This window comes from Lonchura striata, chromosome 20 (assembly GCF_046129695.1).
Source record: "Lonchura striata isolate bLonStr1 chromosome 20, bLonStr1.mat, whole genome shotgun sequence".
Classification (NCBI taxonomy): domain Eukaryota; kingdom Metazoa; phylum Chordata; class Aves; order Passeriformes; family Estrildidae; genus Lonchura; species Lonchura striata.
Genome location: NC_134622.1, coordinates 6,446,286 through 6,470,924, shown reverse-complemented (window position 1 = coordinate 6,470,924; position 24,639 = coordinate 6,446,286). Strand labels below are relative to the sequence as shown.

Below are 24,639 nucleotides of genomic sequence, written 5' to 3'. Positions count from 1 at the left end.
TCCCCTAAGAGTTAACACTATTGAGATCACAGCAAACTGTCCACAGGATTGCAGAGGAGCACGGTTTGTGCAGCTGCTCTGGCCTGACAGGATGGATGTGTGAGAAATCCTGAGCATTCCCAGCAGCCAGGACGGGTGTGAACCACCCAACATACTCCAACAGAGAGTTTGGAATTCCTGTTCCAGCAGCAAGGTGGAATGTTACAGAGAGAGGGGCTACATCAACTCAACTTTAAATCTATTTATTTTACAGTACCAAAACTGCCACTGTCAGACACAAACTGTGTCTAACAATGCCACTTCCAGTGTGGAAGGGCTTCCTTCATATTAAATGTCACCACAGGAAGAGCAGCCCAGAGGGAAATTCTGTTCCAGACTTTTCTGAGAGTGGCCTGAAGCCCTCTGGGGCAGGGCCAGGTGTAAATCCCTGTGCTGCTTCAGTGGTGTCCCTTTAGGGCTGCACACCAGCATGGATCACACCAGCACTCAAAGCAAAACTCGGAATATTTAGTCTGTAAACTTCCCAGCACTGTCCCAAAAGCAGAGGCTGCCCAATGCATTTGGGGAGTTTCAGTTCTGGGGTTTGATTACTGGAATTCACAGATTCTGGGTGAAACTGGTGCCATGACTCCTGTTCTGCAGCTGCCTCTGGGTGAGTGGCTCAGGGAAGTGACCAAATCTGGCCGTATAAAGGAAATATTTGCTTTTCTGTTGTGTGCTGGCCAAATTCTGTTCCCTTCAGAGGTGGTACACGAAGAACCAACAGCACCTTCCACCCTGCCCCAGCAGAATAAGGACACAGATTTTCACTGCAGACTCCACAACAATTTTTCTTGTGTTTTTAAGGGAAAAAAACACTACAGCATTCCTCACACTGTGCTAGGCGTAGATTTTCTCTAGAGCTAAACCCCAGAATATAAAACTATGCACAATAAAAAGACATTGTTCAAACACACCATGGTACGAGCAATTCCCATATTTAAGCCCACTAGCAGTGTTTGAAAGTCATTTCAACTTCTCCATCATCTTTTAAAAACTCATTTTCTTCCCCAATTTCAACAGACCTGACCAAAACACAGACGAGGATTTGACACTGGTCACTCCTTACAAACCAGGGCTCACCTCAGGCCCCCCCCCCAAAATCTGAGCACACATTTGAGGGTTAATTCCTGCTTGTTCTCAACAAACCCAACCCTGCCCAGCAGCTCCCTCTCCAAATCCAGGGACACATCCAGCAGTTTCCAGGGATTCTGTGGTCGGTGGGACCAGCTTTGAGCAGCCCCAATAAAGCAGAAAGTGATAAAAATCACAAGCTTGGTTTTTGTTTTTTTTCCTTTTTTTTTTTTTTTTTTTTTTTTTTTTTTTTGCTTAAAGAACTGTAAACATTGAAAGCCTCAAGTCAACGCTGCTCAGCCTTTACACACAATGCTCAGCCAGACAAAAAGCTGCAGGAATTCTACTGGGAAAACTGGGATCTGGGGAGAATCAAGTGCTTTAACCCTTCTACTGCTAAAAACACACAAGGTCTTGGAAAATAAACCACACGACTTGGTACAATTTCTAGAAACAGAATTACAGTACTGACATTAAAAACAGTTTCTAAGGCTCAGACTGAGTCCAAAAAGGCCTCTGGTTGGGTTCATTCAAGCTCTTATGTTTGGACTGCATGAATGCAGCATTAAGAATGATTGCAGCAAGACATCCACAGGTAATTTCTACATTTATTTTTGTTGGTTTTTTTTTTCTTTTATACCAAAAAAGTTATGTGCAACAAATAGAATTCGTACATATTTACATGGGTTTTTTTACCTGTTAGCAAAATTGTATCCTAAACCTCCAGTAGAGAATCTCTCAGCCTATATTGAGAAAAGGAACAATGACTCCATTTTAAATGGGTGTTGGATTTGGAGTTGAAAGCACTGGGAATAAATAGTTGATGGAACATACTATACAGAACAAACACCTAATATTTAGGCCATGCTTAACACAGTTTTGTGGTAACAGAATACTCCATTTCTTTTCTGGACCAGTTTAAACAACATTGGCAGAACCAAATCCAAGCTCTGATCTCAGCCCACATAAATTAGGAGCAGAACTGCCTGAAGCACCTCACCAACCTCCTGCAACAACTGAGACTACAGCAGCACAAAAATGCAAAATCCAGCATTCAGAAACCTCCTCAGCAGACATCTGCTGCCACCTCAGATCTCAAAGGTGCTCGGGAATGTTTCACTGGCCCCAGTGTCACAAATGTTTCACAGGAAGAAACTCCCAAGAATATTCATTTCCTCCACGAGACTGGAGTGCTTTGTTGGCCTTAAAGAGTACCAAGTACCTTACAGTAAGAGGATTTCAGGAATGTTTAATTCCTAAGCAGGGTTTGGGATGAGGTTTGTTTTTTCTTTTTTTTTTTTGCCTTTCCAGTCTGCCCCTCATTGTAAAATTTCCAACTCAGGATATTCCATAATCCTAAAGGAGTTCTGGGATTCTGAGAGCCAGAGGGGGGCAGGAAGAGCCCAGATTCAGAACTTCTGTTTGGATACTGTGAATTTTATCCCTTCCATTCTCCTGAGTGTTGAAAGCACAGCAAGGATCTCTGTAACACCCCCCTGTCCCTTGCCAGCCCAAATATCATTTACCTGCCTTTACCCAGACTCCTGCATCCTTGAGAATTTTTAGGATTTGCCTTTGGATTTGTAAGGGTAAAACCAGTATCAAGCACACATTTCCCACCACATTTTGGCTGGGGCAGGCAGGGGGGCACAGCTGCACTCCTGATTTCCATCACAACCCATTTTACTGGAAGGAAGATGCTGTTTTCTATCAATGGGAGCAGCAAGGAAAGAGTCAAAAGAACTGGAAGCAGAAAGGTCCAAATTTCCCCTGATAAGATTATTCTGCTCTTTTATTCAGGCCAACTGCATTTCTGAAGCACAAGAGAGAAACAGAAGAAATCAGGGCCATTTCTAGCAAATCACTTCCAGTAAAAAGTAACTGCAAGGGAAGCACACAAGACAAGAGAGTTCACAATTAAGGATCAGATTTGCAAGGTCGTGCACAAAGTATGGCTGCAAATTCTCCCAGAGCCCAAACTCCAGCTCCATTTGCTCCCTATGTGCACACTAACAAAATCTGGCCCTAAACATTTTTACTAAACAAACTGAATCAACAGACTATGCCCACACAAACAAGCACAAGACACAGTGAAGTCAACACCAATACTTTCAGCTGATGGGGCTTTTTTTCCCTCTTTTTTTCCCAGAAATTGGACCAAGTACTCATGGATTAGACTTGCCTCCATGGCTGCTTGCTCTGAGACAGGAGCAACTTTCAGGCAGCACATGTTCACCTCTTCCTTGGATGAAAAAAAGATGCCTTTAGTGTAGATCACAGGAATGCATTAAAAAAAAAATCTATACAACACATTAAACACTGCTACTGCCTCAAGGCTTGGGAGAGAACAAAGCCAAGCCTTGAGGGACCAATTCAACATCATTCATTCCCCTTAATATCAAAGTGGAAGGCATTTGAGAGACAGAACTAAACATCAAGACAAGCTTTAACTATACTCTGGTCAATACAAAACTCATTTAATGGATTGTTGGCTAAGACTGTCAGATGAGGGACAAGTCATTTAGTGTTACATGCAACAGATGTTACTCACACCACACAACTCTGTACAGAAAAGCAGTTTCCACCTCCACCCTTGGTACAAACCAGAATTACTTCAGTAGTAATTTAAGTATTAATTTTGTGAATTCAATCTCCAACCTTGTTTTGCTCTATGGAAATACTGCTCATTTCACAGTCAAGTTTATCCTTAGTGTTTAAAATCTACTTACAATGGAAGTGTCTCTCTGACATTCATGTTTGAGAATCAAAACGCTAAAAGGATTTAAATTAGTTCTTTAAATAAATGGGTATGTAGTTGGAATTCTTCATATTTCGAACTGACAAGGGCAAAAAGCAGCACAGCACCAATTACAGAAAGTAGCTGAACCCACACAGTTTGGTGTTACACAGTCAGAAACACGAGTATTTCACTTTTCCAAATCACATCAAACTTTTAAATTAAACTGAAAACAATACTGCTACCACTTCTCAGTCTAAAAACTAAAACCAGATCTCTTAATACTCTTCTATCCCCAGCAAGTTTGCTGGGAATTTTGTTTGTTCATTTTTTAAAGCAAGGACACTTCTGCCTGCCAAGTTCAACACAAAGTATTTGGTTTAAGATTTGAAGACAGAAGGCACTTTTAACATTCAGCCTTAGAATACTGAGTGCACAAACAATGTGTACAATTTTGTTCCTTTGTTTAAATCTGCAGTTTAATATTTTTTTTCCCCAATTAGTTCTTAGAAAGAGCAATGATAGCACTATATCACATTTCATTTTCAGGAGCACACTGAATTACTTATCCCATTAAACAGGTTGCCCTTCCAAGAGATCTTCTGTGTGTGTGTGTGTGTGAGGCCTAAAGTTCATTTCCCAATATAGCACAAACCAAAGATCCTGACCAAGATCAATTAAGGAACTGCTTTTTCAGTGTACTGCTTGGTTATCCTGCTCACTCAGTGGTTTCCACTGCAAATTGCAATTCTATACTGCAGCATTCACAGAACATCAAACATTAGTAACACTGGCTGGCTGAGCACAGCTTCAAATGGAACAGCTCTGCTTGGAAATGGAGTCCTTTCAAAGAACACTTCATCCAACCCCCAGTCTGCAAATCAGCTTTTCATTGACCACATGAAGCTATTTTTGTTCTGTACAGAAATTAATGAGGTTGTCGTTTAATCAACATACTTCAGGTTTCAGCTTTAATTCCATTTTTGTTACTGGAGACAAAAAAAAAAAAAAAAAAAAAAAAAAAAAAAAAAAAAAAAAAAAAAAAAAATTAGAAATGGAACCAACCCCAAGCATCATTCTTGTGAAAGCACAACAGTGAGAGCAGCAACTCCATGTTCTTTAGAGGTCACTTCTTCCAACGTGTCAGTCGACTCTGAGCTGAACCCTTTGACAGCTCCTAACCAAACCCATGGGACAGTGAGTTCTCCAGGGATGAAACCAAGAGTTCTAATTTTATTTACAGTATAAGTCCTAGTCAAATCTAAGTCCATCAGCTAAAAAAAAAAAAAAAAAGGAAAAAAAAAAAGAGAAAAAATACACATACTGTAAACATGGCAACATTAAATATGGTGATGCTAGTCTAGAATATTTCATGTCATGATCACATCTTGTTATACCTGAATTTATATACAGGATATTTTATAGCAAGTGTTACCCACTTCACAAGTGGAGAGGGAAGAGAGAGAGTCTAGGTTCTGCTGTGGATAAAACTCCTTCAAAGTAAAGTTAAAGCTTGTCTTTGATTGTTATAGAGCTTTCTTTCATAACCGTATTGAAACTGAAGATTAGCACAGAGAAATTATCTGGGGCCCCTTGAAATTTATAATTCAAAATTTCCATTATGATTCTTGTGGGGGGGAAAGGGGGGAGAAAAAAAGTGTCTGATATGGAGAATAAAAAAATTACTGCAAAATAAACTTAATGGAAGTTGGGTCTTCAGACTGTCAGTCAAAAGTTCCACCAGGGGTTATTCCTGTTTGGGTTGGAGTTGCCTCTTCCAGGCCTCGTTCAAATAAACTAGTCGTTTGTAGTTGATGATAAAGAGAATGAAGTTCAGCAAATATGTGAGCACGCAGACAATGCAAAACTCCTTCAGCACGAAGTACAGAATGTATGCCAAGTACAGGGACCCTACTACAGACACTATGGAGGATGTCATGAGGATTAGAGCTGCTACTGCACTTGCTGTCATACCTGCAACAAGAGAGACAAAGTTACTCACCCCTCTCCACACAGAGCAAACCTGAATTCAACCTCAGCCACTCAGCAACAGTTACACAAAATTCTGGTTAAAACACCACCTGGGTATTTAGAGAGGAGTAGCTAAGGCTCTGTCTGACAGCCCTGTGGTAAGGAATGTGTGTAGGATTAAGCATCCTATTCCTGAGTTATAGGAAAAATTGTAGTCAAGTTATTTCTGTCAGGATTAACAGCTTTATAGCAAACCATAGAGTTACCAAGAAATATATGATTGTATTTCATGCACTTTTTTGCTTGCTCTCTCCATTACTCCTCCAAAACTTGCCCATTCCATTTTTATTCCCTCTCTTTTCCACCATGCAATTCAATGCCAAATATACAGAAGTGAAAATACCAGCACAGAAACTGTCTTCACACTTGGATTATTAATAGCATATCAGGAGAAAATGCAATTACTCTTGTTATCAGTTGGGTTTTTAAGCCCTTTGGACAGATGTATCATTAGAGTGCTGCTAAAATAACCCCAAGATATAAAAATCAGAAGCATTTATCTGGTTTCCTGCAGATTTTGCAATGGATATTGCTCTCCACCTTCATCCCCACAGCCCTGTTTGTACTTGAGGCTCTGAAGTGAATGAATACTTACCAAGTAGCATTTGTAGTATATAAAACACCAGGCCAAAAACACTGTTTGACTGATTTATTGCACTGTCCTTTCCAAAGATGGAACCCAGGAGACCGAATCCTCGACCCCATCTGTAAAAAAGGGAAACTAATTAACTCTTATTTGGCCACCTCCTGCTTTCCAGCAGCATTTTCACTTTAGGGCTGTTGGGGAAAGAAAAGGACACATATTCTGACATGATTTATGTGGTGTTCTCCTGGAAAACCAAGCAGCAACAGGGGGAGCACTGGGCACAGCTTCATCCCACACCTTGCTGATTAAAGTTGTTTGACACACCAGGAGCTGCTGAGTTCACCCAGCTGGAACTTCACTGAACACCAGCTCTGCTTCCCAGGGCTGGAGTTTGGAGCTGTTTTGTCACATAAACACTTCCTTCCCCCAGTGACAGCTTTAGCAGCTCTCTGCACCACAGTTAATTGGACACAAGGTCACTACGAAGCTGAGGCAAGGATTTGTTCCACTCACTTGTCTGCATCAGAGCAGGAGAATCAGGGCACAAATCTGTACCTCAGCTGCTCCTCGAGCAGCTCAGGAGGAACCCAAATCTGTCAAGCACACGAGCTGAGGATGGCACCATCACAAGATCCCCAGCCCTCGTTTGCTGGAGCTCTTGCACAGTGTGACACTTCGAGCCAACACCTGAAATCCCTACAAAGTGACTTTCAACCTTCCAGTGATAAGGCAGAAAGCAGCACAAGCCCTACAAAACTGCTGCTGCAGAAGGAGGAGGAAAGATTAAATTAGCAAATGTGTTTGTGCCAGAAACCATTAATTCCATGCCCTAAAGCAGATCATGCTATTATTTGTAAAAGCAGTGTGAGAACCCTATTTATTAGTGTCACTTGAAAATATGAAGTTATTTTGTTACTCCAAGGTAATTTAACTCACAAGAACACACTGGGATATCTGCCAGCAAATTTTTGGAGCATCAAGCCAAGCATCACACAAATGTAAGGTTTGCTTCACATTAGCAGCTTAACTGAGCAAGGCAAAAAAGTGCCATTCCTCATCCTGCTGCAGCAGGAAACTCCAAGGAAAGTGCAATTTTCAGGAAGTTTCCTGTCCCAGAGGCAATGGCCCTGCTGAGCCAATACACAGCTCAGGTGTGTCCCTCCACGTGGCAGGAATGATGCTGATGTCACTCACCTGGGACCTGCCATCACCACAACACAAGCAGTTTTCTCACAGAAAGAGGCACCACAATGAGGATAATTTAATACCATCTCTAAAAACACTTTCTAGTCTCACAGCCATCTGTGCAAAACTCATCATTTTAATTGCAGACTTAGTTTGAAGTCACTATTAATACTCTCGTCCTCTTCTCCCCAAGAAACCCAGCAGGACCCAATTCTTAGAGAGCAGATTTACTGTATAAACAGTCAAAAATTAAACATACTTTCAGCTAGTTTGGTCTGAAATCTTTTAAAAGTGAAACTTTTGTGCCAATATTAAGCTTCAAGGCAGCACAAACAATGCTCTTCCAGGGGACAGAGCCTCAGCATCCCAGAGCTGCAAGGAAAGGCAGTGCAGAACTGCCTGGCTCTCTGCTCTCATCCCAGAGCAACTCTGGGGCGATGGAAATTACAAGGAATTACAAAGAATCTCAGTTATGGTGAGATTTCCTCCCACTCCTTCAATGTTATCTGGATTTTAAGTGAGAACTGTTAGTTTTTTAGCCTTCTTTGAGAAGATGGTCACAGCACATGTAACAATTGCCTTGTGCTGTCCAAATTCCAAAGGCTGAATTAAAAAGCCATACAAATACATTAAAGAAATTATAATTTCTCCATTTAATAGTTTATACCTATTTTTCTGTATTCCTACATTTATAGATGCTTATTGTTGTGGCCTCCAAGTGAGAATTCTTTGCAGGGTGACATTAAATGATTTGAACACACTCAGGTTTTCCTGCACAACCCAAAGTGGGCAAAGGTTCAGCATCAGCCAAACTCCAAACGACTTCAGGGTGCTGAATCCACCCCTAGCTGAGTGCTCTCACTCCTGATGCTCAGCAGATCCCGTGGTGTCTGAGAGCAAACTGGAGCTGAAAGCGTCAGAAATGGCATTTTACAGAACCTGACCCTGTTCTGCAAGAGAATAATAAAATGTTGCCAGAGGAGGGATAATGAGTTCCAGCCCTTCCCAGGAGTGAGAGTCCTGGAGTGATCTGTGCAGAGCTGCAAGGTCAGAGCACAGGGAAAGCTTTTTCCACGTGCAGGGGTTCATTAAGTGTCTTGTTGGCCTTGTAGCAGCTTTGAGGACATCAAGTATTAAATATCAGCCCATGGAGTCCAGGTCTAATCTCACATCTTATTGCACACACGTGGAGACAGCTAAGCAGCCTGGGGTTTAGCACACAACACTTTACCAGCCTTATAAGGTTTGGAGTGGAGCAAGTGTTCTGTATCAAACTGAAAAGCAAAGTATTTAGACTTTATATATTTACTTTGTATACTCCCTTTCCATGTCATTTCCCTGCTGAAAAGTCTAAATCCTCTCCTAATTTTATTAAGGTCATAAAACTCACAATGAACCAGGAACTTCTGCCAGCAAGTGGAGGAAGGATAAAAACTCAGTGCAAAATGTTCATTTTCACACCAGACTCAGGTGTGAATTGCCTGATTGATGATAACTTTCAAAGCCTAAAAAAACATGGCAAACAAATAGCAAGAAGAAAATCGTAATAACAAGATAAGCTGCAAAAAAATAAACTCAGAATATTTCATGTAACGGAATTTAGAGGTGTTATCATTTGCTTTTTTTTTTTTTTTTTTTTTTTTTTTTTTTTTTTTTAATACAGAATGCTAAACAAAATGACCTGCAGGGAGCACAGAGCTGCTTGCACAGCAAGATAAAAGCAGAGCCTGATTTCAGCAGGCTTTCCCTGGTTCTCCCATCCCTGGAGCAGGAGTCCGTGCTGAGATCCAGGTCACTGTCACCCGAGGTGACTCAGAGCACCCTGACAATCACAGGTACCAAACCCATTTTCACCACACCCGAGTTTCATTGCTATTAAAAAATCCAAAGCAATCTGATCTAATTACAAGGAACAAACTTTTAAGACATCTTTGTAACTCGGTTTCCCTCCATATCTGCATGTACCACTCTGAATGTTCTTCAAAACGTTAAATAGTGATTCAAGAAATCAAAAATGAAGTGATTCATCTCCTTTCCCAACATCTACAATTGAACACTGCAGAGATTTTCAGTCCAATGTTCATTGTCTTTTATCAAAAGGAGGTTTTGGAAGTTATTATCCACCCTCTAAACAATGCCCCTTTTGGTCTGAGGTACTTCATCAAGCTCAGCAATGTTGCATTTTCAGAAGTTTAAAGCAGTATTTGTTTGCAATTGTTACTTCTTAATGGGAAGACAAAAAGAACTGAGGTCACTGTGCTCCACAAGTGATGTATCTCCAATAAATCTTACACTTTTACATCACTAAAATAATTTCAATCTCTTTTGCACAATTATGAACATCCTCTATGTTCCAGAACAGCATATTAGAGGACACACTTGAAACATTTTAGTGTATAAAAGAGAACACAAGAGCCTCATCCCCCAGCATCTCAAGTATTTCAGAGGAGAAGCAAACAACCTTCCAGTTTAACAAGTTTACAAGCTCTGAGCTGTCAGCACTGGCTCCAAAAGCAGCAGAATTCCAAGCCTGCCAAACACACCAAGATAAACAAAGCAACCAAGAAGTGTTTCTTTAGCCAGGAGTTGGATCAGGGTCCCCTGCAGCCCTTGTAAGAAATGCTGGAGTGTTTCTGTAGCCAAGCCCCAGCTCTGACAGCTGCCTGCAGATGTTTTGAAGGGTTTTGTCAAAGATCACTGCCCAAGATGCTTTCCTTGGCCTCCACTGTCCTTAAGGATCAGCTGAAACTCCTGAACTGGGGTTTCACCTGCACCAACACTTGGCAGCCTTCCCTGGATGTCCCAGATGTTTCCTGAGCACTTTTGACCTCAACAACAACCCCTGGTGATGAGCAAGATCACATCCCCTGGATTTCACCTGCTAACCCCCCTGGTTTTTATGGCCAGAACTGAACTAAGCCCCACATTTCCATTTTAACATGGAAAGAAGCTCACTGGCTCAGGGCAGGTCCAGCAGCAGGAGCCTTGAAAAAAGGACAATTCCCAGGTTTCATTCCAGTGTCCTCGAGGACTGCTTGGAAATGCAATCAAATCCCTCAGGGGACCAGATTATTCAAAGGTTTGTCTGATCCCAAATCTCTGCATTTGTGCAGCAGCAGGCACCAACACAATTCTCTCTCACTTGTTGGGTTTGGTGCAATGAAAAGGGCAAACAATAACAAAGATTCTGTACTCAGAAAGGAAGGAACTCAAGTTTGGGTGGTTTTTGGGTAGTAGTAGTAGTTTCTTAAGCAGTAGTTGCTTCCTCTCATGTCAGGATTATTTCTCATCCCATGAGCATTATTTTGTTATCAACAGCAAGCACCCCTTACCACTTCGTAACCTCGAGGGAACAATAAATCCAATTTTCTAAAAAAACAAACCAAACAAAAAAAAAAATCTACACTTGACAAGTGATGTGCACATTTCCTTAAGCACCATTGAACTTGTAAGATAATTTCGGGTCCAGAATGAAAGTTCTCAGAGGGGAGCAGAGCTCACCCCCTGCCTTCAGTGAAAAGCTCAGATAAAGGTTAAAGGATCTGAAGCACATTAAGAAACTTTGGTTGCAACTTCTTTCCAACTTCACCAGAGGATTTTGGATTAAATCTAATTAATGGTTTCAATGCCACTCCTAATAGTTTCAATAAATGAAGTAAAAGCCTTCAGTTAGAAGCCACAAAAAAGGAGATTAAAAATATCCATTTGTAAACTTGCCAGGAGAGCTCAAAAATGTTGATACACTTAATTTCATGTTTAAATCTATTAGCAGCATTTAGCATAACCAAATGAGGTTTTCTTCTAAATATCCTCCAGCTCTACTTCAGAAAGAGTCTGTAAAAACTCTCAGTGTCTAGATCAGCAAAATATTAAGCAGACAGTGGATAATTATTTTATAGCAGCCTTTACAGAAGTACTGGCTATTCAAGATATAAGCCAACAGCACTGATTCCTTCTATTCCTTCCTTAATAATCTTTTCTATTAAGCTACCATAAATGAAGCCCAAGTCTGAATTATAAGCACTTTGTTAAATTTACTCTGCATCAGGCAAAGTAATTCTTAGCCCTATTACAAATTCCAGTCAAGCTGGAAATGATATATTTATGAAAAGCAAAAATTAATGTGTTTGTGTGAACACTGTAAGGATGGAAAAGAAAAGATTCCCACAGCAGGGGCACGGCTGTGTTTTATAAAAGATGTGTCTCAATCAGTAAGTGTTGTATCAGTATTAAATCATCAATTTTCTACTAGAAAGATGGGGAAAAAAAAACCCCAAAACATTTGAGGTCTCAGCTTCTGCAGCCTTAAGAGTGACTTTAAAACTCCAAGCTGGTTCCTAGCAGCATTCCTGGACCATCTCCCCTCTGCAGCACGTGGAATCAGCTCTGGATCCTCCCAGCCTCTGCTCCCCCTGTGCCAGTCCTGAGCCTGTCTGCACAGTGCCAGCCCAGCTGGGGACAAGGGACAGGGAACGCTGGCTCCCAGCACAGGCTTTCCCTCCAGCAGAGGAGTGACTCCGGGCTTCCCTCCCTTCTCTGGCACTGACTTGGGCTCCTCCAATTTCTCCCTGCCCAATTCCAAAGCAGAGATCTTCCACCTTCCCTCAGACAGCAAACCCAGGGAATCCAGAATCCCTTTTTCATCTCCTAACGCCTTCCACCAGTCACTAACACTTGCAGCTGAAACCCTCAGACATATCTGGATATGTGCTTGCAGATACAGCAATGAAAAAACTCCTGGGATATCAGGAATTTATTGCTTTAAATATGAATGATAAGTGCCACATAATGTTCTTGACTTGGAATTAAGCAAACTTGACAGACAAGAAGTTTAGAGGAACTGCCCCACAACAGAACCTGTTTAAACATGAGCTTAGGGAGGTCTGGGGAGTTTTCTCCATGTCCCATTTCTTTGGACAATGAGGTTGTTCTTGTCACTTTGATCCCTGTAAAGACGAACCAGAACAGCTCTAGCAAGGTGTGCCCTGCTCACAAACCAGCACGGAGCAGTTTTACCTGCAGTTCTGAGAGCAATTCACACCCACTCTGCAGAGCAAGAGCTCTACAACAGCACAATGGGTGTAAATTCAGTCTTTAAAGTGATTTATGAATGTGAGCAGAACCATACAATAATACCACACCTGTCACAGGCCACCCTTTCAGACCTGCCCCCAAATTTAACAGGCATTTTCAGGAACTACCGGGTGAATATTTTGGTGCATCCAGCAGAAAACACAAGGTGGATGTGCAACTTTTATAGAGGAAAGTCCCCACCCAGGGCAGGGGCTGGGACAAGATGACCTTGAAGGCCCCTTCCAACCCAAACCATCCTGTCACAGACTCTTACACAACTTTTCAAAGTGCCTCAAACACAAGATACCAATCCAAAACTTTGCCCATGAACAGAATAGAGAATTCCTAAAGTACCAATGACATCCAGATTCTCCAACTGCTGTTTTGACTCTAGAACTCCTTCAGCAATCAGGCAAAAATCAATATTGACTATTGCCAAACCTCTTCACTGACGCAGCTGCAAATATTGCTAAAGATACACAAGTGCCCTTTGCTCGTTTGTGCTGTCTTGAGGTTCTCTTACAGCAGTCATTAATGCATGGCAGGCTATTAAAGTCATTCAAAACCACTAATTTATCCTCCAGCAATCTCCAATTCATCAAGACACAAAGCAGAAATGTATTAGAAGATCCCAAAATCTCTCAGGGCATGGAAAAGACCAAAGCCAAAGGCTCTGGGTCTCTACATTACCACTTAAAGGTCACATTTTATTTCAAGCTGTAGCATGACCTGTTATGACTTGAAATGTGTTTTATTACTTTAATCCCCACTGTGAAACTACAGCAAGAAAAAATATTTTTTAGTCAAAAACTATTATTCAGTTTATAAAACAGCCAGTTTATAAATAAAGCCATTCTTGGCACTTAATTATTCTCAACTATCATAAAGCAATTAATTTAAAATAAATACAGCAATTGCCATAGATGTGAGGTATTGCACTAATACCTGTCCTTATCAGCCACTCCTTAGCAAATTTTATTTTTAAACTATTTCATGAACTTTCCCCTTGATAAAAATTTGAAATATGCTGACTATTCATGTTTTGGGTAAGGGATACTGGGAAGGGATCACTCCAACATAACCCTGTGCATGAGTCAGGCTCTGATAGGAGATTTTCTGTGCTCCTCCCTCTGCATGTTGGCAGTCTTTACATTTCTGTTCTTGCTGTTGTGCCAATGCCAGATCTGGCTTAAAAGCAAGACTTGGAAATACCAACAGCTGGTGAAAAAAAAACTCCACCCAAAATACCAAAAAGTCAGCTCAGGAAGGAATAAACGAATTTATTCTAATTATTCTATGCATTTAAAATGAATCCTAACAGCATTAAGTGCTTTTTAAAGTTCAGTCCACTCTTGGAGTCAAAAGTCAAGAAGTGAAGATTGCAATATTTCAAGTTCCATCAGCAAATCCAGCTTAAATAAAAAGTCACATAACCCAATGAACCACCTAAAAGCCAAAGTAGAAACAGAAGTTTCTCAGCCAGTTGACTCTGCAGAGTTAATTCTAATCATTAGCTAATCAATTAATTCCTGACTGTCAGTGTAACAGCTCAATGAGAAAAGAAATGTGGCAGTTAAATCTAAATTACCTGTGAAAAAGGTGGAACACAAAACTGAAACTTTACAACCCCGGTGCAATCTAAAGTCTGGTTAAAAGTTCCTTTTAGAAATTAAGCTTCTGAGAAGCTTTGGTGATGTGGGAACAAGGAACACTCAGCTGCAGAAAGTGACAGAGAACAGTGGATGGGAACATGGAAAATAAAATTAATTTCTTTCCAACTTTAACGCCTTGCCCTCCTGCCTTACTTTTAAAGCAGAACTCCCCCTCTGTCCTGCACAGCCTGGAAAGCAAATTCTTCTCCAAATATGGTTGGAGTGAACAGAACTTGCACGTTCCTTTTCCTTTCACCACCTGCTCCAACAATCACGAGCTCTCCTGGCATTTGCAGCGCTTCACTCCAGGCATGGTTCTCCTAGCAACTGCTGGGAGATCTGAGTGCATTTTATCCCTAACTCCTCACATTATCATCTAGAATTCCTCCAGCAAAGGATTCCCAGGTCTTGCTCAACGTGTCAGCTGCAGCATTGCTGATGAACACTGTAATTACTGAGCTTGGTTCCATAATTAGAAATAATTCAAATTATATCTTTAGGTAATTTCCTTCTCCCAAGTGTTCAGTAAACATGCATCAGAACTGTGACATCCAATTCCCTGACTCAACAGCAGCACTTGCTGCAACAACAAAAAGCTGGTGCAGGACCAGTTCTAGACAAGAACAGGCTTAAATCTGTTATTCTCTTTTTACCCCTGTATCTGTTACTTAATGCTTGAATCTCTGTTATTCTCTTTTTACCCTGTATCTGTGATCAAAGTTAAATCGCTGATGAGACTCACATGGCTTAATCTCAGTAGCCTAAGCATAATTTAATATCATTTGCATTCATCTGGTGAGTTTATTGAAGTTTCCTCCCTAGTTAGATCCAAACTTCTCATTTCAAACTTCACTTTCCAAGCAGAGACATGAACAAGCACCTTCACAAACTAAAGATGACCTGAGCCAGACAGAAAAGCAGAGTTAAAGCCTTCACTCAACCACAATTTCAGGTGGCCAGAGATACAGATCTCTGTCACACAATCTCACTTCTGTCACCACAGAGGAGGATTTAGGAAAAAAGAGCTCCCTGGATGTTTTGCCTAAAAAATTTCACAGCTCTCAGCTTGACAGAAGTTGGGAATATTCCCCCAAACTGCTGTGTTATGATGATACAGCAAATACCTCTATAAAAATTGTGTCAGTTTGCACAGGTTACACTGAGAGGTGAAAAAGGAAATCTCGATTACTCATTCAGCTGAAGGCACTAACACAGTAACAACACAATTCTCATTAAAATACAGAGGAAGGACTTAATACACAGATTTGCTCAAGAACCAGATTTATACAATTACTCTCCTAACAGAAATAAGAGTCCTTGGCCTTTGGAAAACAACTGCTAAACTGGCTGGACATCTGCAAAATAAATCAGGATTTGGACTGGGCTTGTGCTGCAGAGGCATCCAAGTCTCCCGTGAATGAAGCACTTCCTCTGGATCACCAAAGCCTCTCCGGTGCTGCCAGGATTTGTCCCAATGAAAACGCAATACAGATACTGCAATTGAAGCTAACAGAGCAACCCACCCGCAGCTGCACTTGTTTATGTTGTCCTTAACCACTACTCACAGCTCCAGCATGCCACTCTCCCCAGCTTTTACCACTAAAACGCCTGTCACTCCACCTAATTGCCGCTGATTACAACACAGCAACTGCGGGTGCCTCACCCTCCGGCCCGCAGCGATCCCGAAAATCCCCGTTCCCCCAGCAGCCGTCCGGCCATGGGGCTGCCCCACACCGGCAGCGCTGCCCCCGCCCCGCCCGCAGCCCCTCCGAGCACCGGCCCGGCCCCCAGCACACCCCGAGGCAGCACTCCGGGACCCGTCCCCACCTCTCCCGCATCCCTCAGCCCCTTCCCCGGGCGGGGGCGGCGGCGGGTCCCACCCGCGCCTCACCTGGAGGTGATGGCGGCGGAGCAGCGCACCCGCTCGCTGAGGTCGCACAGGGCCTGGTAGTGGCTGTCGCGGCCCTTCTCGCGCTCCAGGTGGCAGGCGTACAGGGACAGCAGGATGCCGGCGGCGCACACGGCGGACCGCGCCACCCGCTCCCAGCGCGGCACCGACACCCGCAGCAGGACGGGCGCCGCCATCTTGGCCCCGTCCCTCCGCCTCAGCCCGCGACGCGCGCCCGGCGCCGCCCCGCCCCGCGCACGCGCGCGCTCCCCATTGGCCGGCCGCGCACGCGCGCGCGCCCCTCATTGGCTGGCCGGGCGGGCGCGCCACAACCGCCCCCCCCCTCCCCAACGCCTTCTCCCCCCCCCAACCTCCCAACCCCGCGCCGGCCCCGCCCCGCGCCGCTCGCGCCGGACGTGGCGCCTCGCGACTACGTCACGTCAGGCGGGGGCGGGGGGGGGGAGGGGGGGGGGGGGCGTGGCATAGCGCCCCCTGGCGGCCGCCGCGAGCCCCGGCTGAGTCCCCTCACAACGCCGCCCCGCCTGAATCCAGCGGGAAAAACGGCCTTTTCCAAAGGGAAAACGGCCTTTTCCAAAAGGAAAATGAGTTTTTACAGAGAGAAAACGGGCTTTTCCAAAAGGAAAATGGGCTTTTGCAAAGGGAAAATGGGCTTTTCCAAAAGGAAAATGGGCTTTTCCAAAGGGAAAAATGGGCTTTTCCAAAAGGAAAATGGGCATTTCCAAAAGGAAAATAGGCTTTCCTGAAGGAAAATGGGCTTTTCCAGCAGGAAAATGGGCTTTTCCAGAGGGAAAATGGGCTTTTCCAGCAGGAAAATGGGCTTTCCTGAAGGAAAATAGGCTTTTCAAGCAGGAAAATGTGTTTTTCCAGACGGAAAATTGGCTTTTCAAAAAGAAAAATGGGCTTTTCCAGTGGGAAAATGGGTTTTTCCTAAGGGAAAATGGGTTTTTCCAGAGGGAAAATGGGCATTTCCAAAAGGAAAATTGGCTTTCCTGAAGGAAAATGGGCTTTTCAAAAAGGAAAATGGGCTTTTCCAGCAGGAAAATGAGTTTTTACAGAGAGAAAATGGGCTTTTCCAGCAGGAAAATGGGCTTTTCCAGAGGGAAAATGGGCTTTTCCAAAAGGAAAATGAGTTTTTACAGAGAGAAAATGGGCTTTTCCAGCAGGAAAATGGGCTTTTCCAGAGGGAAAATGGGCTTTTCCAAAAGGAAAATGAGTTTTTACAGAGAGAAAATGGGCTTTTCCAGCAGGAAAATGGGCTTTTCCAGTGGGAAGATGGGCTTTTCCAAAAGGAAAATGGGCTTTTCCAGTGGGAAGATGGGCTTTTCCCAGAGGGAAAACAAGCTTTTCCAGAGAGGAAAAAAAAAAAAAAAAGAAAAGGAAGGGCTTTTCTAGAGGGCAAACGGGCTTTTCCAGAGGAAAATGGGCATTTCCAAAATGCAAATGGGCATTTCCATAAGGAAAATGGGATTTTCCTCGCGTTTTTCCTCTCCAGTGTGGGACGCGGGGGAAACCGGGCAGTTCCGAAAAACGCGAGCAAAGCCTTCCCGGCTGGCGTGACCTCAGGGATGATGTGTCACTTCACCAGAGCTAGGGTGAGGTGAGCCTCAGCCCCGTTCTCCTGGTGATTTTCCCTCCTTTTGGGCAGGATGTCCCAAATTCCTGCATCCTGCACAGAGCCCATCTGGTGTGCACAGGGCCTGTTACACTCCCGAACTCATCACGAGCTTGTAATTTGGACAGACAATAGAAGAAATCTATTAAATCTGTTAAATCAATTTGATTTTCACACCGCAGCCTTGTGCTCCACTTGGCTCAGGAGCAGCTGCTGCTGGATTCCCCCAGGGCTCGCTCAGCCTTGCACTTGAGCAATGGGATTTCATCACCTTTTTTTCCCAGATCTGCGATCCCATCCTGCCACACAGGGTCACGATCAGACAGACACCCCAAAATCAGGGCTGGATCTTCTTTATTTCACAATCAAAAGAAGCAGCAACACCTGGCTGGCGGTTAAAGAAACACTTAATCCCTGTGGTGTACCCACATAAAAGTCATGGCAGGTGAAAATAAACCGTCTTTGCTCGCTGTGGGCACCACCACAAGCACAATTATTGCTGATTTTTTTTTTTGGGTTGGCCACCAGCTACTGGTTCTCATGCCCTTCTCCAGATCCTTGTGCACTGTGGCATCAGCAGATGTGAGGATGAGCCGGTGCAAAAGGGAGCTCTGGAGTTTTCCCAAGGAAAGCAGGAGGACAAAGCACAACGGCAGCATTCATCCCGCCTGCAGTGCCATCCTGCCCTCATTGTTCTGCAAAACAAAACAAATCCAAGAGGGACGCGGTCGCAAAATGACTTCGAGCGTCAAGAATCGCTCTGCCAGCAAAAAACAAAACAAAAACAAAAAAAAGAGGGAAAATTGAAAACTATTAATTAAAAAGCAATGAAATGAGAAAACTACTCATTAAGAAAGGAGCAGCTTGAACTCTAGAAAAGCAAAATTATAACTCGTGCTTTCTGAGCTGTGATTTGCTCTCAGAGATGGAGAGAGGCCAAGAGCCAGGGAGAAGCTCTCCTGCAGCAACACCAGAGGTCTGAGCTTCTGCAGATGTCCCTGTTCTGAACATGGTTTATAATTTATATTTATCTTCTCTCATCAGCAACTGCTTTTCTGAGCTGTACTTATGCTCTGCAACTCACAACGTTAGCACTTCTTTCATCAGGCAACAGTTACATCCCCTGATGTAAAAGATGTTGAAATTCCCGGTCTTTCACCTCTTTTTAAGTGAAGAAACTGCCAACAAGCAATTTTTTGGTCGTGAATTATCATAACTGTTGACTGTGGTATCCCTTATCATTGCTGCTGTGTGTAGAAAGAACTTCATTAACACAATAGTTAATAAATCAATTTAAAAATTAATTTCTCCAAGTAGACAGTGTCTCTAAAGCAAGAAGACAGCCTCTGGGTGGGGATGAGGGGGCAGAAGTGATCCTCGCTTCTTTTTTGGGGTGAAAATCACAGAATCACAGAATGGTTTGGGTTGGAAGGGACTTCTGGACATCATCCAGGGAACACATCCAGGTGGGGTTGGAATGTCACCAGAGAGGGACGCTGCAGGTTCAGAGCTCTGCCACCCTCAACATAAAGAAATTCTTTCCTGTGTTGAGGGGGAAATTTGTTGTGTTTTAGTTTATGGCCATTACTCCTGTCCTGTTGCTGGGCATCACCGAAAATAATCCAGGATCATCCTCTGGCACCCCTTGGAGATATTTCTATGGATCGACGGGATCCCCTCTCTGCTCCAGAGAGGATCCCACGAATCCATAGAAATAAAATAAAATCTGTAACTCTACTGAAGGGCTGAATTCAGAGAGGCTTTTGGAGGCTCGTTTTCCACAGAGAACGATTCCATGAAGGCTGGAACACTTTCCATGGCGATTTGGGTGTTTATTGGGACTGAAGGTGCCACAGGTGCAGGTTTATTGTGCTTTAGGTGTTTATTTAGAGACTGATGGTCCCTCACAGATTTAGGTGTTTATTTAGAGACCAATGCTCCTTCACAGATTTAGGTGTTTACTGAAACAAATGGTCCCTCACAGATGTAGGTGTTTATTTATTAGAGACCCATGGTCCCTCACAGATTTAGGTGTTTACGGAAACTGATGGTCCCTCACAGATTTAGGTGTTTATTGAGACCAATGGTCCCTCACAGGTCTTTATTTCGAGACCAATGGTCCCTCACATATTTAGGTGTTTATTTATTAAAGACTGATGGTCCCTCACAGATTCAGGTATTTATTTATTAAAGACCAATGGTCTCTCACAGATTTAGGTGTTTGTTGTGGTTCAGGATCCTACAAGAGCGGCTTTATCACTATGTAGATGCGTATTATGGCAAAAAGTCCCACAGAGACGTGGGTTTAACACTATTTCGGTGTTTATTGTGACTGAGGATCCTACAAAAGCAGGTTTATCACCATATAACTGTTTATTGTGACCGAGGATCCTACAAAAGCAGGTTTATCACGGTAAAGCTGTTTATTGTGACCGAGGATCCTACAAAGGCAGGTTTATCACGATATAACTGTTTATTGTGACCGAGGATCCTACAAAGGCAGGTTTATCACGGTAAAAGTGTTTATTGTGACCGAGGATCCTACAAAGGCAGGTTTATCACCATATAACTGTTTATTGAGACGGAGGATCCTATAAAGACAGGTTTATCACGGTAAAACTGTTTACTGTGACTGAGGATCCTGCGCGCGGCTATTTATCACAACTTAGGCGCTTATTGTGGCCGAAAATCCGGCACATGCAGGTCTATCGGTATTTAAACCTTTATGATGACCAAGAGCCCCTCAGGCAGGGCTGTAACCGCACTTTAGGCGTTTATTTATTCACCGCCGCCGCGCGGCGCCTCAGGCGGGCGGAGGGGGCGTGGCCCCGCCCGGCCCCGCCCCCGCGCGGCGTTCCGGAAGTGACGCACGCGCGGTGACCTTCAGAGGCGGCGTGCGGGTGTCGGGCCGGGCCGCGCCGCTCGGGCTTCCTCCGCTCCTCTCCGCTTCCCTCCGCTCCGCTCCTCTCCGCTCCCCGCCGCCATGCCCAGGGGCAACCGCAGCCGCGCGTCCCGCGTGCCGCCCCCCGCTAGGTGAGGGCCCCCTTCTCCTCCTCTCCTGTGCCCCGCGCAGGCCGCGGTGGCCTGGCCGCCATTGTGCGGGCGGGTGACGCGCCGGGGTGGTGGCAGCGCCCGGCTGGGCTGGGCTGGATGTGGGTTCGCGGAGCGTTGTTGGGCGATTTGGGGCATGGAAGTGGGTCTGCTCGGCAGCAGGGCCTGGGCGCCAGCACCAGGGTAATCAACCGTTGTTGGGTTAAATTGTATTTTTCCTCAAAACACTTATGTGAGCTGGGGAGTAACCAGGCAGAAAGAAGCCTGTAATCCGGACCCTGTCTTGCATAAGACGCTTAGCAGAACACCGAGTTCGCTCCTTCAGCGTGTAACAGGGGCGTGTGTAATCCCAGCGTGATCCTGGGCCTCCTGTGCCGCGCACTCTGTGACACTGCCTGTCCCTTCCAGCTCAGGACATTCCGTGCCGCAGGAGGAACGGTGAACTCCTGGCCCTGCGGCCACATGGCCTCTGCCCGGCAAGGTTTGGGATGATGATGATGAAATGATGATGAAGTGATGTTTTTCTTCGTGTCCCTGCAGCCGGGCACCTCCGAGGAGAGCCGCGTCTCCGTCACCGGCTCCTCAGGCCTCTGTCCCCGCAGCGGCTCCGCCTTCTGCCGTGGCGACCCCGGCCCCGAAGCAGCCGGGGCTGATGGCCCAGATGGCCACAACTGCTGCCGGGGTGGCCGTGGGCTCGGCTGTGGGACACACCATCGGCCACGCCATCACCGGAGGGTTCAGTGGAGGCGGCAGCTCCGAAGCTGCCAGGCCTGATATCACTTACCAGGTGAGGGGGAGCACAGCTGGACACCGACTGATGGCAGCTCGGCTCTGTGTGGGCTGAGGGAGTTGCTGGAGCCTTAAACACCACATGAGTCACAGCTGAGATGCTTAAAGTTTTTATATAGACTGTATATATAAAAAAAAAATATAAAGTGTGTAGCTACAGACTGAATCTCCAAGGTAACTCACCATGAGTCATCTTATAAAGAGTTCAGAGGGATGTGTGGCAAGGTGTTGGTGTTATTTTCTACTGTATTCTTCTGATTCAGGCAGGACTTCCATGTTCCAGGTCTGATGTTGGGGAGACCTTTGCTCAGGTGCCAGCCAGAATTACCTGAGCATATCAAAATCACTCAAGTGTTTGTAATTTAAAAAACTGCTCTGAATGTGGCATTTTTTTGCTGGAAATTTGTTTTGTATTTTAGCTTTCGTTTTTTCTCCATTAAAAAAATGAAGATTTTGACTGAAATGCAGGGAAGAACCATCAGCAAGCAGTGTGGGGGTGGTTTGGCTGTGTTGGAAGGGTCCTTACAGGTCCATTTGGTGTTTCAGGAGCCCCAGGCCGCTCAGGCTGCCCAGCAGCAGCAGGGTCCTTGCCAGTATGAAATTAAACAGTTCCTGGAGTGTGCCCAGAACCAGACTGACCTCAAGCTGTGTGAGGGCTTCAGTGAGGTGCTCAAGCAGTGCAGGGTTGCCAATGGTAAGTACACAGTGCTGGCAGGCAGCTGTTAAATTTGGGGATAATCTGTAAAAATATCATGGGGATGATGCCCTGGGGGTTTGATCCAGCTGGGGGCTGATGAAGATGCTCTGAAGTCAGGTAAAGCAGCTGCTGTTCTGTTGGGCTTTGTGCTTGGGGTGCTGTGGGGTGGAGGGAGGGAGAATTCCTGATTTTTTTGTGCTGGTGCATGGATTGAAGATTACTGGAAAAGTGGCAACAGCACATATGGGGCATTAGCAGAGCTCTAAGGACTATGAAACCATCCTGTCCTGGGAGGAAGGAGGCAGCTGTGCAATGTCTGCAGCTCAGCATATCCCAGCAAATGCATGAGGGAAGGGGGAACACCGTGACAAATCTGGCCTGTGGCAGGGAAAACACCTTCCATTCAGGGATCCAGAATTTACTGAGATACCTCCTTACCCTTCCATTCAGGGATCCAAAACTCACTGAGAAAACTCATTCCCTTTCAGGTTTGGCTTAAGCTGGCACAATGAGGCTGCTGAAGATCATCTTGCAAGAACTGACCCATGAATGAAAAACAAAAAGCTTCAGTAATAAACTTTAAAGCTATCTGGTATTTTGTTAGTTCATCTATTCACACTCATCCCTGTGGCTTGATTCCTGCCATAGCTGCCTCTGATGTGATCTAACTTCACAGCCGCAATTTAATTTAGCACAAAATGGAAGAGTGAATAATAAAGCAGAATGAGCTAATGTGGATTTAACTGGTTTTGCTGATTGTTGTGTTGAATGTATGTAATGTCTATAAATAAACTCTCTCTAGAACTACCTTGCTTTAGTTGAGTTTGAGTGCTGGAGTAGAAGGGTGAGGATGTGAGAATTGATTTTGGCAGGGTGTTCTTTTCATGCTGTAATAGGGCTGAACCATAAGAGAGGATGAGCCTGTGGCCTTCCCTCCTGCCTGGCTCAGGCAAGTGACAAAGCCACTGCTGCTACATGAAAATAGTAATTATTTTTAAAGTATTTACTGATGCAAAGTGCAAACCCTGCTTTTCCCATTGGAGGGAGCAGCCACTGAAATCCTTGGGGCTGCTAAAGTAAACACCCTCCTGGATGCCAATGGAAAAGCCTGGATAAGCTGTGCTCCCACCAGGAACTGGTGGGGAATAACCCTGCTGTGAAAAGTGCAGTTCCCGTTGAAAATACTTTCCCTAACACGACCTGTTTTCCCTGAAGTGCTGTTATGCTGTTGGCTGTTCCTAAAGCACTTCACCTCTCAGCTGCAGTTCCTGGAAATGAAAAGTAAATCGGTGTTCAGGAGGGAGAGGAGATGCCTCCCGCAGGGGGGATGAGGATGGAACTGTGTCCTGGTGACAGGAGCAGCTTTGCCTCTGCTGACCAAGCTCTCATCTCATTTCTGGGGTAAAAAAACTGCAATAAAACCAGTGGGTGCTTTGGGCCACTCTGTGACAGGAAGAAATGGCCTTAAGCTGATACAGGGGAGATTCGGTTAGATATTAGGGGGAGAAAATAAACCAGTGGGTGGTCAGGTACTGGAATAATTTCCCAGAGAAGTTGTGGAGTCACCATCCCTGGAGGTGCCCAAGAGGCACCAGGACGGGATGAGGATGGAACTGTCTGTCCTGGTGACAGGAGCAGCTTTGCCTCTGCTGACCAAGCTCTCATCTCATTTCTGGGATAAAAAAACTGAAATAAAACCAGTGGGTGCTTTGTACCACTTGAGAAGTTGCGGAGTCACCATCCCTGGAGGTGCCCAAGAGGCACCGGGACGGGATGAGGATGGAACTGTCTGTCCTGGTGACAGGAGCAGCTTTGCCTCTGCTGATCCAGCTCTCATTTCTGGGGTAGAAAAACTGAAATAAATCCAGTGGGTGCTTTGGGCCACTCTGTGACACGAAGAAACGGCCTTAAGCTGATACACGGGAGGTTCGGTTAGATATTAGGGGGAGAAAATAAACCAGTGGGTGGTCAGGTACTGGAATAATTTCCCAGAGAAGCTGCGGAGTCACTATCCCTGGAGGTGCCCAAGAGGCACCGGGACGGGATGAGGATGGAACTGTCTGTCCTGGTGACAGGAGCAGCTTTGCCTCTGCTGATCCAGCTCTCATTTCTGGGGTAGAAAAACTGAAATAAATCCAGTGGGTGCTTTGGGCCACTCTGTGACACAAAGAAACGGCCTTAAGCTGATACAGGGGAGGTTCGGT

The 24,639-nt window shown here is 44.7% G+C and overlaps 2 protein-coding genes across 2 annotated transcripts; one reads left to right on the top strand and one right to left on the bottom strand.

The window, feature by feature from the left end:
* Positions 1-5,517: 5,517 nt before the first annotated feature.
* On the bottom strand, positions 5,518-16,500 carry VKORC1L1 (vitamin K epoxide reductase complex subunit 1L1). The gene is made up of 3 exons (XM_021550890.3): positions 16,269-16,500; positions 6,477-6,586; positions 5,518-5,824 (listed from the first exon to the last, which is right to left on the bottom strand). Exons 1-3 carry the CDS (start codon positions 16,460-16,462, stop codon positions 5,598-5,600), a joined length of 531 nt encoding a protein of 176 aa, XP_021406565.1. The 5' UTR covers positions 16,463-16,500; the 3' UTR covers positions 5,518-5,597.
* Positions 16,501-20,757: 4,257 nt separating this feature from the next.
* Positions 20,758-23,243, top strand: CHCHD2 (coiled-coil-helix-coiled-coil-helix domain containing 2). The gene is made up of 4 exons (XM_021550868.2): positions 20,758-20,931; positions 21,490-21,736; positions 22,285-22,432; positions 22,924-23,243. Exons 1-4 carry the CDS (start codon positions 20,882-20,884, stop codon positions 22,932-22,934), a joined length of 456 nt encoding a protein of 151 aa, XP_021406543.1. The 5' UTR covers positions 20,758-20,881; the 3' UTR covers positions 22,935-23,243.
* Positions 23,244-24,639: the final 1,396 nt, after the last annotated feature.

Excerpts from the sequence above, each read along its gene's own strand:
- CHCHD2 (XM_021550868.2), top strand. The coding sequence starts at position 20,882 with ATGCCCAGGGGCAACCGCAGCCGCGCGTCCCGCGTGCCGCCCCCCGCT. Across the intron at positions 20,932-21,489 it reads CGCGTGCCGCCCCCCGCTAG|CCGGGCACCTCCGAGGAGAG; the intron begins GTGAGGGCCCCC and ends GTGTCCCTGCAG. Across the intron at positions 21,737-22,284 it reads GGCCTGATATCACTTACCAG|GAGCCCCAGGCCGCTCAGGC; the intron begins GTGAGGGGGAGC and ends TTGGTGTTTCAG.
- VKORC1L1 (XM_021550890.3), bottom strand. The coding sequence starts at position 16,462 with ATGGCGGCGCCCGTCCTGCTGCGGGTGTCGGTGCCGCGCTGGGAGCGG. Across the intron at positions 6,587-16,268 it reads TCCGCCGCCATCACCTCCAG|ATGGGGTCGAGGATTCGGTC; the intron begins GTGAGGCGCGGG and ends CCTTTTTTACAG. Across the intron at positions 5,825-6,476 it reads TATACTACAAATGCTACTTG|GTATGACAGCAAGTGCAGTA; the intron begins GTAAGTATTCAT and ends CTCTTGTTGCAG.